The 16886-nt window shown below is 42.6% G+C and overlaps 1 protein-coding gene across 1 annotated transcript in view; it reads right to left on the reverse strand.

Moving 5' to 3' along the window:
• Positions 1–16636, reverse strand: part of LOC106560933 (large neutral amino acids transporter small subunit 1) — a 29333-nt gene extending 12697 nt beyond the window's left edge. The window contains exons 1-2 of the mRNA XM_014124400.3: positions 15727–16636; positions 4037–4162 (exon numbers count right to left, since the gene is read on the reverse strand). Coding sequence (XP_013979875.1) covers positions 4037–4162; positions 15727–16306 — 706 coding nt within the window. The 5' untranslated portion in view covers positions 16307–16636. The remainder of the gene's footprint in view (positions 1–4036; positions 4163–15726) is intronic.
• Positions 16637–16886: the final 250 nt, after the last annotated feature.

Genomic DNA, 16886 nt, shown 5'->3' on the forward strand with positions numbered 1-16886 from the left:
CAGCAGCACGGTGAGCAGCTGGGTCAGGTTGTAAATAAACCATTGTGAGATCCCGTTACACTACTGACTACCGTACCTTCAACTGAACCAGCAGATAACATGTGATGGCGAAACCAAGACTGGGCTGCCTCTTTGATAACAAGCCAAGGGGAGAAACTTGTTTTCAAACAGAGACATAGAGACGCACATGCGACACACACAAGAGACACGCAGACAAGGAATGTCCCTACAGAGGACTCAAGACTGGCTCCCAAAGACAAACAAAAATGCTTTTGATTGAAAAGGAACTGTGTCGTTGGAGTAGCCTAATGAGATTATTTTTGTAACAATCCTGTTGTCATTAACCTGGTAGAGCTTATTACCAAATGAAGGAATGACCCAGAATCGTACCCTTCATCCGTTAACCCTAGACGACGGTCTGTTGTAGATAACGGGCATTTTAAAATGCACTGAAGTGAGGATGTCTCTCAGTCAAGAAGAGAAGACAAAGACAAGTGGAGCGTTCATTTGATCTCTGTGGTTAGATTTATTTATCCCACCCAGGGAGTCCCAACCAGACCAGACCAGACCAGACCAGCTCTGGAAGAGCCTCCTCCATACAACAGCCCTGAACTGGCAGCAGGAGGACTCTAATAACTCAATATAGGGATATTTCACAACACTGAGTCAGTCACAGGGCAATAAAACGACTATCACCCACAGACAGATATAGACAGACAAACACACTTAAATCATTTAGCAGATGCTTTACACAGAGTGACTTACAGTTTGTGCATTCAACTAAAGAGAACCACTACCATGATCAACCTTCATAAAAATGAGCCTCTATCTGAAAGATCTGTCCTAGAAAAAAAAGTACAATATTATATGTTTGTGAGGACTTAGCTGAGAGTAAGCAGTGTTGTCCCATGCTCATTGGGGCATGCAAGAGATTAATTGACAAATTCATCGATAGAAAACGATCTTGTTGACACATAGCTCTTCTTTATTAAAATGTATTTTCCCCCCTTCACAGAACCTACCATCCGTCTGTATGTGACTTCTGGAAGAACCATGTGGATGGAGGGGAGGAGAGTGAAGCTGCTGTATTGAAGACAGGAATACAGAGTTATATATTGTATTTATCTCTGAATTATTGCTAGTCTTAAATCCACCTAGCCATCTTAGAATGTTTAACAAAAATATATGTAAGTGCACCACCAATGTTATGGTATATTGAATCTAGTCTGGTGCTTCAAAAGGGGACTCGTTACTCTCTGGCAGCTCGACTTCAGATGTATCCACATTTACTCCTTACTACCACTTCAAACATAGTAATTAGATGTACCCCACCAAAAACACATGATTTCACATGATGGTAAAGCACCCAAATCAGACACAATCATATTCTACAAACATTGACTCAAAGCGCTCAATGCCTCACTCAACAATCAATATCATCAAATTGTCTACATTTTGCCCTGAGTGACCCTGGGGGCAACCTCCATCGGCTGACTGATTCATTCAGGCAAGCTTACGCTTCACTAAGTCACTGGCTCTTCCAGAAGAATGGCCGTTGCTGGTCTGGTTCACTCCAACTTCCGTCAGTAAAGCCTGCCAGGAGTTAATGCAAATCTTAGTGTCTCGTTCTCCCTCCTGCTCACTCTCTCTCTTTTCATAGTCTCTCTATCTCTCCCTTTGTATGTGCTCCGGTTCTGAATGGAGAACAATCCCAGGCAGTGTTCTGGGCACGCCACACCACAGTCAGCAGTTCTGACTGCGGAACAGTTCAGCCTGAGCCAACCTGGCCAATCGCATCCACCAGGCCATAGCTTCAGCCCCAGCCTGCCCAAATTCAATATGTATTTGGTATTTTATTAGGATCCCCATTAGCTGTTGAAAAAGCAGCAGCTACTCTTCCTGGGGTCCACACAAAACATGAAAAATAATACAGAATGACATAAAACAGAACATCATAAGACAAGAACAGCTCAAGGACAGAACTACATACAACTACATACATAAAAAGGCACATGTAGCCTACATATCTATACAGACACACAAACTATCTAGGTCAACCAGGGGAGAGGCGTTGTGCCGCGAGGTGTTGCTTTATCTGTTTTTTTCTTAAACCAGGTTTTCTGTATATTTGAGCAATATGAGATGGAAGTTCCATGCAATAAGGGCTCTATATAATACTGTAAGCTTTCTTGAATTTGTTCTGGATTTGGGGACTGTGAAAAGACCCCTGGTGGCATTTCTGGTGGGATAAGCGTGTGTGTCAGAGCTGTGTGTAAGTTGACTATGCAAACAATTTGGGATTTTCAACACATTAATATTTCTTATAAAAAGAAGAGGTGATGCAGTCAGTCTCTCCTCAACTCTTAGCCAAGAGAGACTGGCATGCATAGTATTAATATTAGCCCTCTGATTACAATTAAGAGCAAAACGTGCCGCTCTGTTCTGGGCCATCTGCAGCTTAACTAGACTAGAGTAACTCTCCATGGCCCAGGTCACATGGGAGAGGCCACCGACATGGCAAATACTGGGGGCAACAAGGAGAGGGGGAAGAGCTGTGATAACAAGCAGGTCAACAAGAAAGATCCAGGACCAGCAATGGCTACACAGCTGGCCATGACTACACATATTCACCCAACAGAGGGGATCTGGCCCCTTAGGGCACAGGGTTACCTGGGAAAGGTTAGCAGTCTCAGAAATTATTCGATAAGCAGCGGTGCGAATTGATGTACCTTAGACTTTGCAGTCTTGGTACACTGAAGGAGGGTGGCATCTTGAATCACACATTTTCACCCATGCACTGACCACACACGTCTGTAAAGAAATTCGCAGTTGCTAACTTGCTACAGTATAACATCAGGTTACAAAATCTCAGTCGTCTCCAGGACAGAGGTCTTAAGAAGTGCAATTTGTTGCACTTCAATGATACCTTAAATTCGAACATAATTACTTATACACAACATTAAAATCAGCCTGACTGGGGGACTTCAAGGTGGCCCATAAGCCCCTTCTGGGGGAGAAGAAGAAATGTATTGTTTGTATAATGTTACAAAATGGTAGCTGTACTTACCATGAATATGTTTTATTGTATGTAATTTTGTTTTGTATTTGTGCACATGATTCTTCAAAATATGGGCACTGTGCGTCACGGCTGGAAAGGCTACGTTTACGCTGTCAAAATTCATACCATAACCAACCGTGTTACCGCTGAAACTAGCATTTGGTTGGTCTTAAATATTCCTATCAGTGTTGCATGAAACTAGCACTTTGGATCATGTTTTAAGGACACACCTCAAATAGTTCCACCCCGCCTATAAAAATAAAATCAATGTGTTGACGTTGAATCAACGTTCAAAATTGATTGGATTTGTAAAAAGTCATCAATGTTAGGGAATTTCGTATTTGTTTCACCCAACTTTTAACTTAAATCCAATGACATGGTGACATGTTTTGTTGATTTCATGTTGAATTCACGTTAGTTGACAACTCAACCAAATCAAAACTATACTTTGAACTGATGTCTGTGCCCAGTGGGATCACTCTCTAGGGCAGGGGTAGGCAACTAGATTCGGCCAAAAGGCAGATTTTTGGTGGAGCAAATGGTAGTTATAATAATTATAATAATTTGTACACTGCAAATTGACCACAATTAAGCCCAAAAAGAGATTAGTACTAGAGTATAACAAAAATGTCATACCTTGATTACATTGAGAAACGGTCATGACCCTTTTTTTATTTGAGGGAATACTTGGGAACAGATTTCCTAAATTAAACAAATGTTTTGCTGAATCTTTCACCAAAAGATGACATCATAAAAAATAAAGCTGTTTCCCCTCTGTGGGGATGAAAAACCAAGAGGCGCCGCCACTTCCTGTTTCTGATCACGTGACTCAGACTATATCGTTATCGGCCCTGAATTCCTTTCCTCTCCAATTGCACTTTATGTCTTGTCTGTTTGGTTTTCACTGTGTACCTCCTCCTGTAAAGGGCATTTTGTAGAGTGTGGTAGTGTAAGTGATTATGTATGGCTGTATCTTACCTTTGCCAATCTCCACAAAGCCCACAATAATGATGAGGCCCAAGGCAAGGAGCTTGGCAGCGGCGAAGGCATCCTGGACCCGCGTGGCTGCCTTCACACTGTAGCAGTTTATAGCAGTCAACAGCACTGGGCAGAGAGAGAGACAGAGGAATAGAGAAAAAGAGGTGTGAGTTATTCCTTTCTATTTTTGACTACTGTCTAGATCAGTGGTTCCCAAACGTTTTACAGTCCCGTACCCCTTCAAACATTCAACCTTCAGCGCACTCTCAAATGTTGTTTTTTTGCCATCATTGTAAGCCTGCCCACACACACACACTATACGATACATTTATTAAAACATAAGAATGAGTCTGAGTTTGTGTCACAACCCGGCTCGTGGGAAGTGACAAAGAGCTCTTATAGGACCAGGCCACAAATAATAATATAATAATCAATAATTTTGCTCTTTATTTAACCATCTTACATATAAAACCTTAATTGTTCATCTAAAATTGTGAATAACTCACCACAGGTTAATGAGAAGGGTGTGCTTGAAAGGATGCACATAACTCTGCAATGTTGGGTTGTATTGGAGAGAGTCTCAGTCTTAAATCATTTTCCACACACAGTCTGTGCCTGTATTTAGTTGTCATGCTAGTGAGGGCCGAGAATCCACTCTCACATAGGTACGTGGTTGCAAAGGGCATCAGCGTCTTAGCGCGATTTGCCAAGGCAAGAAACTCTGAGCGCAGCCCTATCCAGAAATCTGGCAGTGGCTTCTGATTAAATTACATTTTCACAGAACCGCTTGTTCTGTTCTCAATTTCGATGAGGCTCTCTTGTTTAGATGTCATCAAGTGCACGGGAGGCAGGGCATGAAGGGGATAACGAATCTAGTTGTTTGTGTCGTCCTTTTCGGGAAAGTACCAGCGTATTTGCGCACCCAACTCACTCTGGTGCTTCGCTATATCACATTTGACATTGTCCGTAAGCTTGAGTTCATTTACACACAAAAAAAATCATACAATGATGGACAGACCAGTGTGTTGTCCTTGTTAATGCAGACAGAGAAGAGCTCCAACTTCTTAATCATAGCCTCAATTTTGTCCCGCACATTGAATTTAGTTGCGGAGAGTCCCTGTAATCCTAGATTCAGATCATTCAGGCGAGAAAAAACATCACCCAGATAGGCCAGTCGTGTGAGAAACTCGTCATCATGCAAGCGATCAGACAAGTGAAAATTAGGTTCAGTAAAGAAAACTTTAAGCTCGTCTCTCAATTAAAAAAAAAACGTGTCAATACTTTGCCCCTTGTTGTGTCCAAAAGGTCAAAAGGTCAGTTGTGTCCAAAAGGTCAAGCTGTCAGGCAGTCGCTTGGCAGCAAGAGCCTCTCGGTGGATGCTGCAGTGTACCCAAGAGGTGTCGGGAGAAACTGCTTGCACGCGCGTTACCACTCCACTATGTCTCCCTGTCATGGCTTTTGCGCCATCAGTACAGATACCAACACATCTTGACCACCAAAGTCCATTTGATGTCACAAAGCTGTCCAGTACTTTAAAAATATCCTCTCATGTTGTCCTGGTTTCCAGAAGAGGATGTCTTCCTTAATTGACCCCCCATAAACGTAACAGACATATACCAGGAGCTGTGCCCGGCCCTCCACGTCTGTTGACTCATCCAGCTGTAACGCATATAATTCACTGGCTTGTATGCAAAGCAGTAATTGTTTCAGAACATCTCCTGCCAAGTCACTGATGCGTCATGAAACAGTGTTGTTTGATGAAGTCATTGTCTGTATAGTTTTGTGGGCGTTTTCCCCCAGCATTGTCCCAGCCATATCCGCTGCAGCAGGAAGAATTAAGTCTTCCACAATAGTATGGGGCTTGCCTGTCCTAGCCACTCAGTAGCTCACAACATAAGACACTTCTAGCTCCTTCTTATTAATGGTAGCTGTTGCTTTTATACAGTCGAAGTCAGAAGTTTACATACACTTAGTCATTAAAACTCGTTTTTCAACCACTCCACAAATTTCTTGTTAACAAACTATAGTTTTGGCAAGTCGTTTAGGACATCTACTTTGTGCATGACACAAGTCATTTTTCCAACAATTGTTTACAGACAGATTATTTCACTTATAATTCACTGTATCACAATTCCAGTGGGTCAGAAGTTTACATACACCAAGTTGACTGTGCCTTTAAACAGTTTGGAAAATTCCAGAAAATGATGTCATGGCTTTAGAAGCTTCTGATATGCTAATTGACATCATTTGAGTCAATTGAAGGTGTACCTGTGGATGTATTTCAAGGCCCTACCTTCAAACTCAGTGTCTGTTTGCTTGACATCATGGGAAAATCTAAAGAAATCAGCCAAGACCTCATAACAAAAAATTGTAGACCTCCACAAGTCTGGTTCATCCTTGGGAGCAATTTCCAAACGCCTGAAGGTACCACGTTCATCTGTACAAACAATAGTACGCAAGTATAAACACCATGGGACCACGCAGCCGTCATACTGCTCAGGAAGGAGACGCGTTCTGTCTCCTAGAGATGAACGTACTTTGGTGCGAAAAGTGCAAATCAATCCCAGAACAACAGCAAAGGACCCTGTGAAGATGCTGGAGGAAACAGGTACAAAAGTATCTATATCCACAGTAAAATGAGTCCTATATCGACATAACCTGAGCAAGGAAGAAGCCACTGCTCCAAAACCGCCATAAAAAAAGCCAGACTACAGTTTGCAACTGCACATGGGGACAAAGATCGTACTTTCCTCTAGTCTGATGAAACAAAAATAGAACTGTTTGGCCATAATGACCATCGTTATGTTTGGAGGAAAAAGGGGGAGGCTTGCAAGCCGAAGAATACCATCCCAACCGTGAAGCACGGGGGTGGCAGCATCATGTTGTGGGGGTGCTTTGCTGCAGGAGGGACTGGTGCACTTCACAAAATAGATGGCTTCATGATGGATGGAAAATTATGTGGACATATTGAAGCAACATCTCAAGACATCAGTCAGGAAGTTAAAGCTTGGTCGCAAATGGGTCTCCCAAATGGACAACGACCCCAAGCATACTTCCAAAGTTGTGGCAAAATGGCTTAAGGACAACAAAGTCAAGGTATTGGAATGGCCATGACAAAGCCCTGACCTCAATCCTATAGAATATTTGTGGGCAGAAATGAAAAAGCGTGTGCGAGCAAGGAGGCCTACAAACCTGACTCAGTTACACCAGCTCTGTCAGGAGGAATGGGCCAAAATTCACCCAACTTATTGTGGGAAGCTTGTGGAAGGCTACCTGAAACGTTTGACCCAAGTTAACCTTCTCTCCTTGTCCCCCGGACTCCCCTCCCTGTCCCCCAGCCTCCTCTCCCTGTCCCCCAGCCTCCCCTCCCTGTCCCCCAGCCTCCTCTCCCTGTCCCCCAGCCTCCCCTCCCTGTCCCCCAGCCTCCCCTCCCTGTCCCCCAGCCTCCCCTCCCTGTCCCCCAGCCACCCCTCCCTGTCCCCCAGCCTCCTCTCCCTGTCCCCCAGCCTCCTCTCCCTGTCCCCCAGCCTCCCCTCCCTGTCCCCCAGCCTCCCCTCCCTGTCCCCCAGCCTCCTCTCCCTGTCCCCCAGCCTCCTCTCCCTGTCCCCCAGCCTCCTCTCCCTGTCCCCCAGACTCCCCATTAAAAATGATGAACTAACAAACACTTCAAAGCACCATAAGCCGTACATCAGCCCGGGCAACAATAGGGAACCCAACAGCCTCTGTGTGGACCCACAGCACAATGAGGGCCTGTGTGGGAGAGTACAGTATAGGCTGGGAAGAATGGTACATAAACGCGAAAGCACACACTCCCGCTGAGAGTGAGAATGAGAGAGCAGAGCAGTGATGTTGCCTGTAGGATCAGGGCAGACAGGCTTCAGATTCTCAGCCTCCGAAACACACCACATGGACTGAGACTGAGGTTTCCCCACAACCCACTAAAGAAGCCATACAGAGCCAGCCAGGGGGTCACTCTATAAAACCTCACTACTGGGACCTACAGTATGCACTAAAGCAGTGACCTAATAACTACAAAGCACTAAATAAATAGATCACAGGAACAATAACTCAAAGTCTTTCAGCCAAACCCTGTAGCCTAGCACAATAACTCAATAGACCAGCAAATGTGGATAAGAGTGGCTTGGCTATCCAGACTGACCCTGTCAACCACCAAGACCAGAATAAGCAGACTAGACTAACAACATCATGGCTTCAATCCTCTCTCTTTATCTATACATTCGCCCTGGCCTGGCTGCGGCCTTATCTCAGTTTTTATCATGTGGTCACTGGCGATTACACACTTAGAATAGGGATTAGAGACTAGCGCAAGTACTGAACCGTACAACACACACACACACACACACACACACACACACACACACACACACACACACACACACACAGTCTGTGAGAGCTTTTTCCACCAGGCAGGAGCAGCCATGAGCCTGGCTTGAATTCAATCTGTACAGTACCACAGCCCTGCAATGTATGCCGCTGCCGCTTCCGCTGCCCACACATTTCAAACTGTATTGACACATGGTACTGTTAGGTCTGGTACTCAGCATCCACTGGGAAGTGGTAATGAACACTGATCACACAATGTCCAAAACCCTCAGTGGGTTAGATGCAGAAAGAGAATCATGGCAGGGTTTGAATAGAATGTTATATATATGGGGGATACAATCTTCCCAGCTCTGTAGATTTTGCTGTGAGGAGGCAGAGTCATTAGATCATTTGTTTTGTAGCTCGTGTTTGGTCACAAGTCCAGGAATGGCTGAAGAATTGCAACATTTACCTAGAGCTAACACTGCAGATACTGTAGCAATACTGGGTGATTTGAAAAGTCATAGTCAATCGATCAATAATATAATAATTATTTTAGCAAAAATGTTTCTTTAATTTACAATCTGTAGAAACTATGAGAATAGAACATTTCATAACTTTTGTGAAGCATTACAGCACAGTTGAAAAATATATGGCAAATAGAAATCCAAAATGGATGGTGTTAAGAGATAGATGGGAGGGGTTGAATGGAGCTGAAGGGTGGGACTAATAACAACAAGCTAACAAATGTAAAACATACAGGGTTTTTAAAATGTATACAGGTTCAGAAATTTTGTGAAATAGCACAGCTTCAAATAGAAATCAGAAATAGAGGAAGGCCAGGACTAAAAACAAACTAAATATAACTATTGTAAAATAGATTGTGTCTGTAAAATGTATATAGTATGTATAAGCTGGAAGTAGAAGCCTAAGTGTTATTGTTTATTAATTTACTCCAATTGGGGGAGGGGTGGTAAGGTTTGCGGGGAATAATAAAGGCAAATATATTCTAAAAAGATGTGTATATGTATGTGTATGCCCAAAAAAAACCATTGATTTTAAAGTTTAACAAACCATGCACAAGGACTACTTTGAACAATTTACAAAAACACATTTATTGGAAGAACTGTGCAGATGCAAAGTTTGGTAACAGAATTACGGTAAAATCTCCTTCAGTTTTTTATGCGACCACGTTCTTCAAAAACGTTGGTAGATATCGACTCCGAATTGAGGATTCAAAGATGTCTGCAGAAAGAATGGGGTGTCAGCTATATAATGACACCTTGAGTTTGAAACAATCTCTTTTGGTTATTGAACTACAGTAAGTGAAGTGGATTTACATCCGTTAAGGTAACAGAATTCTGGTAACGGAATTACATCATGGGTCCCTGATGTGAACTGGGTAATTCCACCAACTAGCTGCCTTTTGAGTAGTGTAACTTGTTTGGGGGAAAAAAACATTTATAAAAAAAAAAATTACATTCTGTCATAAAGAGGTTAATGTTCAACTTAATAAAAAACACTTTCTACCATCTCAAGAGGTTAAATAAATAACAAATCCTATAGTAACTGCCTATTTAGTGCCAAATAAAGTAACAGGGTTGACCATAAAAGGGTATTTGGCGTGGCTATCTATGGGTAACATGGATGACATGTTACACTCAGTTTTCCACCACAAAACACCAGAAAATGGCCAAAAAGAGTAGAACCAGCTCACCTGTTTTTACACTATGATTTGACTATTAGATGTTCAATGTAAAAAAAATAAAAAGGAATAGTTTCACCATATTAAAACAAGAGTTCAGTTCACGTAACAGGGTTGACCTTAAAATGAGGGACAGTTGGTTGTTCGTTTTTAACCTTAAAATGAATTAAATAATATTCAGAAATTACTTTGTCAAGACAACAAAATACCTAGGGTTTACAATGATGGTGAATACTTCAATATAATAACTGAAAAGCTTCAATCTGGTACGTTAATGCTAAAAGATATACATCAAGAAACATGACGCTTATGTGTATACAGTACATTGGATTCAATTGGGGGAATATTAGTGTCAATATATTGACGCCAAGAGATACGCATCAAAGACATGATGCCAAAGTGAATACATTTCATTCAATGGGGGGAAAATTAGTGCAACAATATTGATTCATAGAGCTAGCCATCATAGACAGACGCATAAGTTGCCAACAAAATCCGAAACAGTTTCACATTGTGGAGATTGCTGGTCATCTCAAACAGACTTTTCTTTCTTTCTGGTCTCCCATTCCCACTCAGCGCTTACAGGAAGAAGAAAAACTACAAATCCAAATTTGCTCCATTCATTTTTTGTTTAAAAATATAATTTAGCTAACACCCCATCCACTTTTGTGATTATGTACCATTTGGTTTTGAAGTAGGCTATCATAAGAAGCTTCAACATTTCAACAACATGTCGTAGGCTATTAAACAAGGACTTTCCAGATTATTTGCAGCCGCTGTGTTAAAAAACAAATAGCTTTTTCTCTAATCTAGATTTGTCTTTTTTTAACAATAGCATATATAGACATGAAAACGTCTCCAGTGCTGCTGCATGGGCTCATTCATTGTCTTGCTATCAATTACCCAGGCTATGTGACCTATTTCTTCAACGACTCATAAAATATCTGTGCATTAGTGGTGGGGTAGGCTAAATAAATACAACAGAATAGGCCAAATGAAAATAAGATTGATGGAAGGAAGGAAATTAAAAACGCTGCATGCCCAGAGCTCGTGGCTGAGCAGACGCTTCATCAGGAGCGTCTGCTGAACAATCCCATACGTGAATTGTGTTTCTAGCCTCAACCGCTCTACCGATGTCACTCAAAAGCACCTTAACTTTAGGTCAGGCTTCAAGTGAGGCCTACCTTTTTGCCATGTAGTGGGGGAGGGGTGAAAATAAAAAACAAATAAATATATATTTTTTTACCCCTTTTTCGCCCCAGTTTCGTGGTATCCAATTGGTATTTACAGTCTTGTCTCATCGCTGCAACTCCAATACAGACTTGGGAGAGGTAAAGGTTGAGAGTCGTGCGTCCTCCGAAACACAACCCAAACAAGCTGCACTGCTTCTTGACACAATGCCCACTTAACCCGGAATCCAGCCGCACTAATGTGTCGGCGACCGTGTCTGGAGTCAGTAGTGCGCGATAGGACAAGGACATCCCTGCCGGCCAAACCCTCCCCTAACTCGGACGAAGCTGGGCCAATTGTGCGCCGCCCCATGGGTCTCCCGGTCGCAGCTGGCTGCGACAGTGCCTGGACTCGATCCCAGAATCTTTAGTGGCCTTAGACCACTGCGCCACTCGTGAGGCCGAGATTAACATTTATGTACACTACCGTTCAAAAGTTTGGGGTCACTTAGAAATGTCCTTGATTTTGAAAGAAAAGCACATTTGTTGTCCATTAAAATAACATCAAATTTATCAGAAATAGTGTCGACATTGTTAATGTTGTAAATGACTATTGTAGCTGGAAACTGCAGATTTTTATATCTACATAGGCGTACAGACACCTATTATCAGCAACCATCACTCCTGTCTTCCAATGGCACATTGTGTTAGTTAATCCAAGTTTATCATTTTAAAAGGCTAATTGATCATTAGAAAACCCTTTTGCAATTATGTTAGCACAGCTGAAAACTGTTGTTCTCATTAAAGAAGCAATAAAAACTGGCCTTCTTTAGACTAGTTGAGTATCTGGAGCATCAGCGTTTGTGGGTTTGATTACAGGCTCAAAATGGCAAGAAACAAAGACCTTTCTTCTGAAACTCGTCAGTCTATTCTTGTTCTGAGAAATTAAGGCTATTCCATGCGAGGAATTGCCAAGAAACTGAAGATCTGGTACAACACTGTGTACTACTCCCTTCACAGAACAGCGCAAACTGGCTCTAACCAGAATATAAAGAGGAGTGGGAGGCCCCGGTGCACAACTGAGCAAGAGGACAAGTACATTAGAGTGTCTAGTTTGAAAAACAGATGCCTCACAAGTCCTCAACTGGCAGCTTCATTAAATAGTACCCGCAAAACACCAGTCTCAATGTCAACAGTGAAGAGGCGACTCCGGGATGCTGGCATTCTAGGCATCTTCTGTATACCACCCATAACTTGTCACAACACAACTGATTGTCTCAAATACACAAATTAACTTTTAACAAGGCACACCTGTTAATTGAAATGCATCCTAGGTGACTACCTCATTAAGCTGGTTGAGAGAATGCCAAGAGTGTGCAAAGCTGTCATCAAGGCAAAGGGTGGCTACTTTGAAGAATTTGTTAAACAATTTTCTGGTTACTACATGATTCCATGTGTTATTTCATAGTTTTGATGTCTTCACTATTATTCTACAATGTAGAAAATAGTAAAAATAAAGAGAAACCCTGGAATGAGTAGGTGTCCAAACTTTTGACTGGCACTATATACAGATACAACATGACCAAAAGTATATGGACACTTCCTTGTTAAAGATCAATATGGAGTCGGTCCCCCTTTTGCTGCAATAACAGCCTCCGCTCTTTTGGGAAGGCCTTCCACTAGATGTTGGAACAATGCTGCGGGGACTTGCTTCCATTCAGCCACGAGCATTAGTGAGGTCGGGCACTGATGTTGGGTAAGGGCCTTCCCCAAACTGTTGCTATAAAGTTGGAAGAACAGAATTGTCTAGAATGTCATTGTATGCTGTAGCTTTAAGATTTCCCTTCTCTGGAACTAAGGGGCCTAGCCCGAACCATGAAAAACAGCCCCAGACCTTTATTCCTTCTCCACCAAACTTTACAGTTAGCACTATGCATTCGGGCAGGTAGCATTCTCCTGGCATCCACCAAATCCAGATTCGTCCATTGGACTACCAGATGGTGAAGCTTGATTCATCACTCCAGAGAACGCGTTTCCACTGAGTTCAATGGCGGTGAGCTTTACATCACTCCAGCTGACGCTTGGCATTGCCCATGGTAATCTCAGGCTTGTGTGCGGCTGCTCAGCCATGGAGACCCATTTAATGAAGTTCCCGATGAACAGTTCTTCTGATAACGTTGCTTCCAGAGGCAGTTTGGAACTGGGAAGTGAGTGTTGCAACCGAAGACAGAGTATTTTTACACGCTACAGCACTCGGCAGTCCCGTTCTGTGAGCTTGTGTGGCCTACCACTTTGTGGCTGTGCCATTGTTTCTCCTAGACATTTCCACTTCACAATAATAGCACTTACAGTTGACCGGGGAAGCTCTAGCAGGGCAGAAATGTAATGAACTGACTTGTAGGAAAGGTGGTATCTTATGACGGTGCCACATTGAAGTCACTGAGCTCTTCAGTAAGGCCATCCTACTGCCAATGTTTGTCTAAGGAGATTGCATGTCTGTGTGCTTGATTTTATACACCTGTCAGGAACGGGTAAGGTTGAAATAGCAGAATCCACTAATTTGAAGGGGTGTCCACATACTTTGTATAGTGTATATTTATACTTCGGAATCCGACACTGCTCGTCCTAATATTTCTATATTTCTTAATTCCATTATTTTACTTTTTAGATTTGTGTGTATTGTTGTGTGTTGTTAGATATTACTGCACTGTTAGAGCTAGGAACACAAGCATTTCGCTAAACCCGCAATAACATCTGCTAAATGTGTATGCGACCAATAAAATTTGATTTCATTTGACGCCCTGGAACAAAGCTACTGCCTCAAGCATTGTACACGACTAACAAACATCTACAGGTTGCATGCGCCCATACAGTACCATCTGAGATGCAAAATACCATCTAAGATGCATGCTTAAGCGCTTTGAGGTTCGCAGACCAGGCGCCGTCAGCGCTGATAATCACAGCTGGATGCTTCTCAGCTAGCTAGCCATTGTAGCCAATTTATCAAGTTGAAAGCTACATTTCTTGGTTGTAGTGCTAGCTAGCTAACTCTCCCAAGTTTGACCACTGAAATACTAACGCAATAATATAACACCCCAGACCAGAGCTACTGCACCGACAATTGTGTACTGCATCATCCAGTTTGTATGATATATGTTACGTCCTTTTTTTCGGGTGCAATTCGTATGCTATGTTACGAATCCAATTCATACAATATGTTATGAATTTGTTGTGCTTAAGATCCCAGACTGAATCTTTAACTAGAGAGAGAAAGAGAGAGAGACAAAGAGAGGAGGAGGGAGGGGTTGTCCAGACTGCTCCACACTCTCGCTTTGACCACAAGACACAGAAAGAAAACAGTTATGAGCTGAACATAACAGTATGCCTGTGGAAGGGAGGACAGTAGAGGGTGACCCTGTGGTTTGTGACTACTATGATTTGTCATTGTAACCAATTCAATTGCAGTAATTCCATTGATGATTTTTCTGTAATTCTGTTACCGATTTGGTAACAAAAATGGTATCAGTAAAAACACTATAACTAATTGATAGGTCTACCCTTTACTTGTTACTTCTGTGAACTTTCATTATCGGAGAGAAATTCGAAAATGTGGGTTTTTGTTAAAGGCATTAAAAAGCACAAGGCAATGTTTCTTAAACTTACAGAAGGCAAGTCATTTCAAGTGTTGATATGAGATGGCAGGGGTCTTTACTTCAACCGATTGTTGACGTAAATACTTTTTCTGGTAGTCTACATGTTTTCTAAGACCCCTTTTCCATCTGTTTGACCAGAAATCAAAGCCATTACCTATTCCTAATTTTTATGATGGAAAATTGTTGAAAAACTTATCTATGGCTTAATTTCCCAAAAATATAGACTTAGCTTTCATTTGACACCCAATTCAACATGCTGCTAAGAACTTCACATGTTGGTGCTCATGGGTCTTTTCACATGGAAATGACCTGTTTATTGCACGCGCTAATAGTGTAACGCAATGTGTTTGAGACAAAAGGCTGAATTAATTGAATTTGCAATCTATTGTAGATTTTTTATTTTATTTGTATTATTTGTATTATTCGTATTATTGTCATTATTAATAATGAATTATCTTATCTAAAAGATAAATACAATTTCCGTTTGAGCTTGATGAGACATTTTGGCGTGTGGGTGACGCTGATTCTACAGGCCTACTAACCAAAGATGATGAAATAACTCGGTATTTTTTCAACAGCAGCCAAGTACACCCAGTGCTTCCGTTTGGGTGAGTATCGTGCGGCTGCCAAGAGAACAGTGCATACTACGATTTCCTTATGTGGCGCAATCGTCAATTCAACGTCTATTCCGCGTTGGTTCAACGTAATTTCATTTCATTTAAACAAACGTTCATTCAACCAGTGTGTGCCCAGTGGGATGCAACGTGTAGGCTACAACAGTTTCAACTTCTAATCGTGCTTAGTGTGGTAATAGTGAATTGCATCGGCTTCGATACTTACAGATGCAAAGACAGGCTATCAGCTTCGCCCCATTCTCGGGCACTGGGCAGTCAGGGAAAATGGGCTTGAGGAGGTAGGTAGCGAAGACGTACGCGACAATGTACTGCGATGATGGCCGGATGATGAGCAACTCGATCCACAATTTCAGGAAAGCCGGCAGGGAACCATACACTTCAAGGATGTAAGCATAGTCTCCACCTGATTTGGAAATAGTGGTGCCCAGCTCAGCATAGCACAGGGCACCTATGGTTGAGAACACTCCACACACTGCCCAAACAACAAGGGACAGTCCGACTGACCCGGCTTCCTTTACCACTCCAGTCGGGGTCACAAAGATACCCGAGCCGATAATGGTACCCACAATGATAGCTACGCCGTTCACCAGGGTAATGGTTCTTTCTAGGACAACCTTATCTTCGCCGGGTACAGATACCTTGTCCGGGCTTCCCGGTGCGCCTCCCGTTCGGCTCGAGTTTCCATTCTCCCCTCCGGCCGGAGAGAGCATCTTCTCCGTAACCTCCTTGTCTTCCACATCCCGGTCGACTGACGAATTCGAATTTCTTTTCTTTAAACTAGACATTGCTCGATCCTGTGAGGACACAGCTTTTAGCTTGTTGTCTGTGTCTGTCCTTGCGTAGTTTTTTCTATTCAATGTCTATGATTCTGTCTGAGTCGCTCCTGTAGCACAAAGACACGATTCTGACACGGAAAAACGTGCTTGCTCTGTTCTGTGTATGGGTAAATCTCAAGTGCCTCGTTGCGTCCCCTCTCTTCTCACCTCCTTCCCATTGGAAAAGGTCAGAGGGGCGGGACCTCTGGCTTTCTCATTCAAAGTGTTTTGAGGACGCGACGACGAAGCAGTTGAAATTGTCATATGGGCCAGCCTGCTTCTCTTTTTTGCCTGTCATGACAGCGTCACAAATCCACCTCAAATGATGTTGCTAAATGCGAGACCGAAGCTTTTACGCCCTCTAGTGATGTTTTCGCTGAGACAATCTGTTTAAGGGGCCAAACTGCCAGACTATCTGAAATGCTTTTGTTGGCATTCTCTGTTAGGCAGTTAGAGTGAAAACTGAGATCATTTTAAGGAAATTACAAACTACAAAAAGGCCATTGTGATAAAGACGCACTAGTTGCCAATCCATGCGCATTCCTTTCAT

This window comes from Salmo salar, chromosome 10 (genome assembly GCF_965601325.2).
Source record: "Salmo salar chromosome 10, fSalSal1, whole genome shotgun sequence".
NCBI lineage: Eukaryota > Metazoa > Chordata > Actinopteri > Salmoniformes > Salmonidae > Salmo > Salmo salar.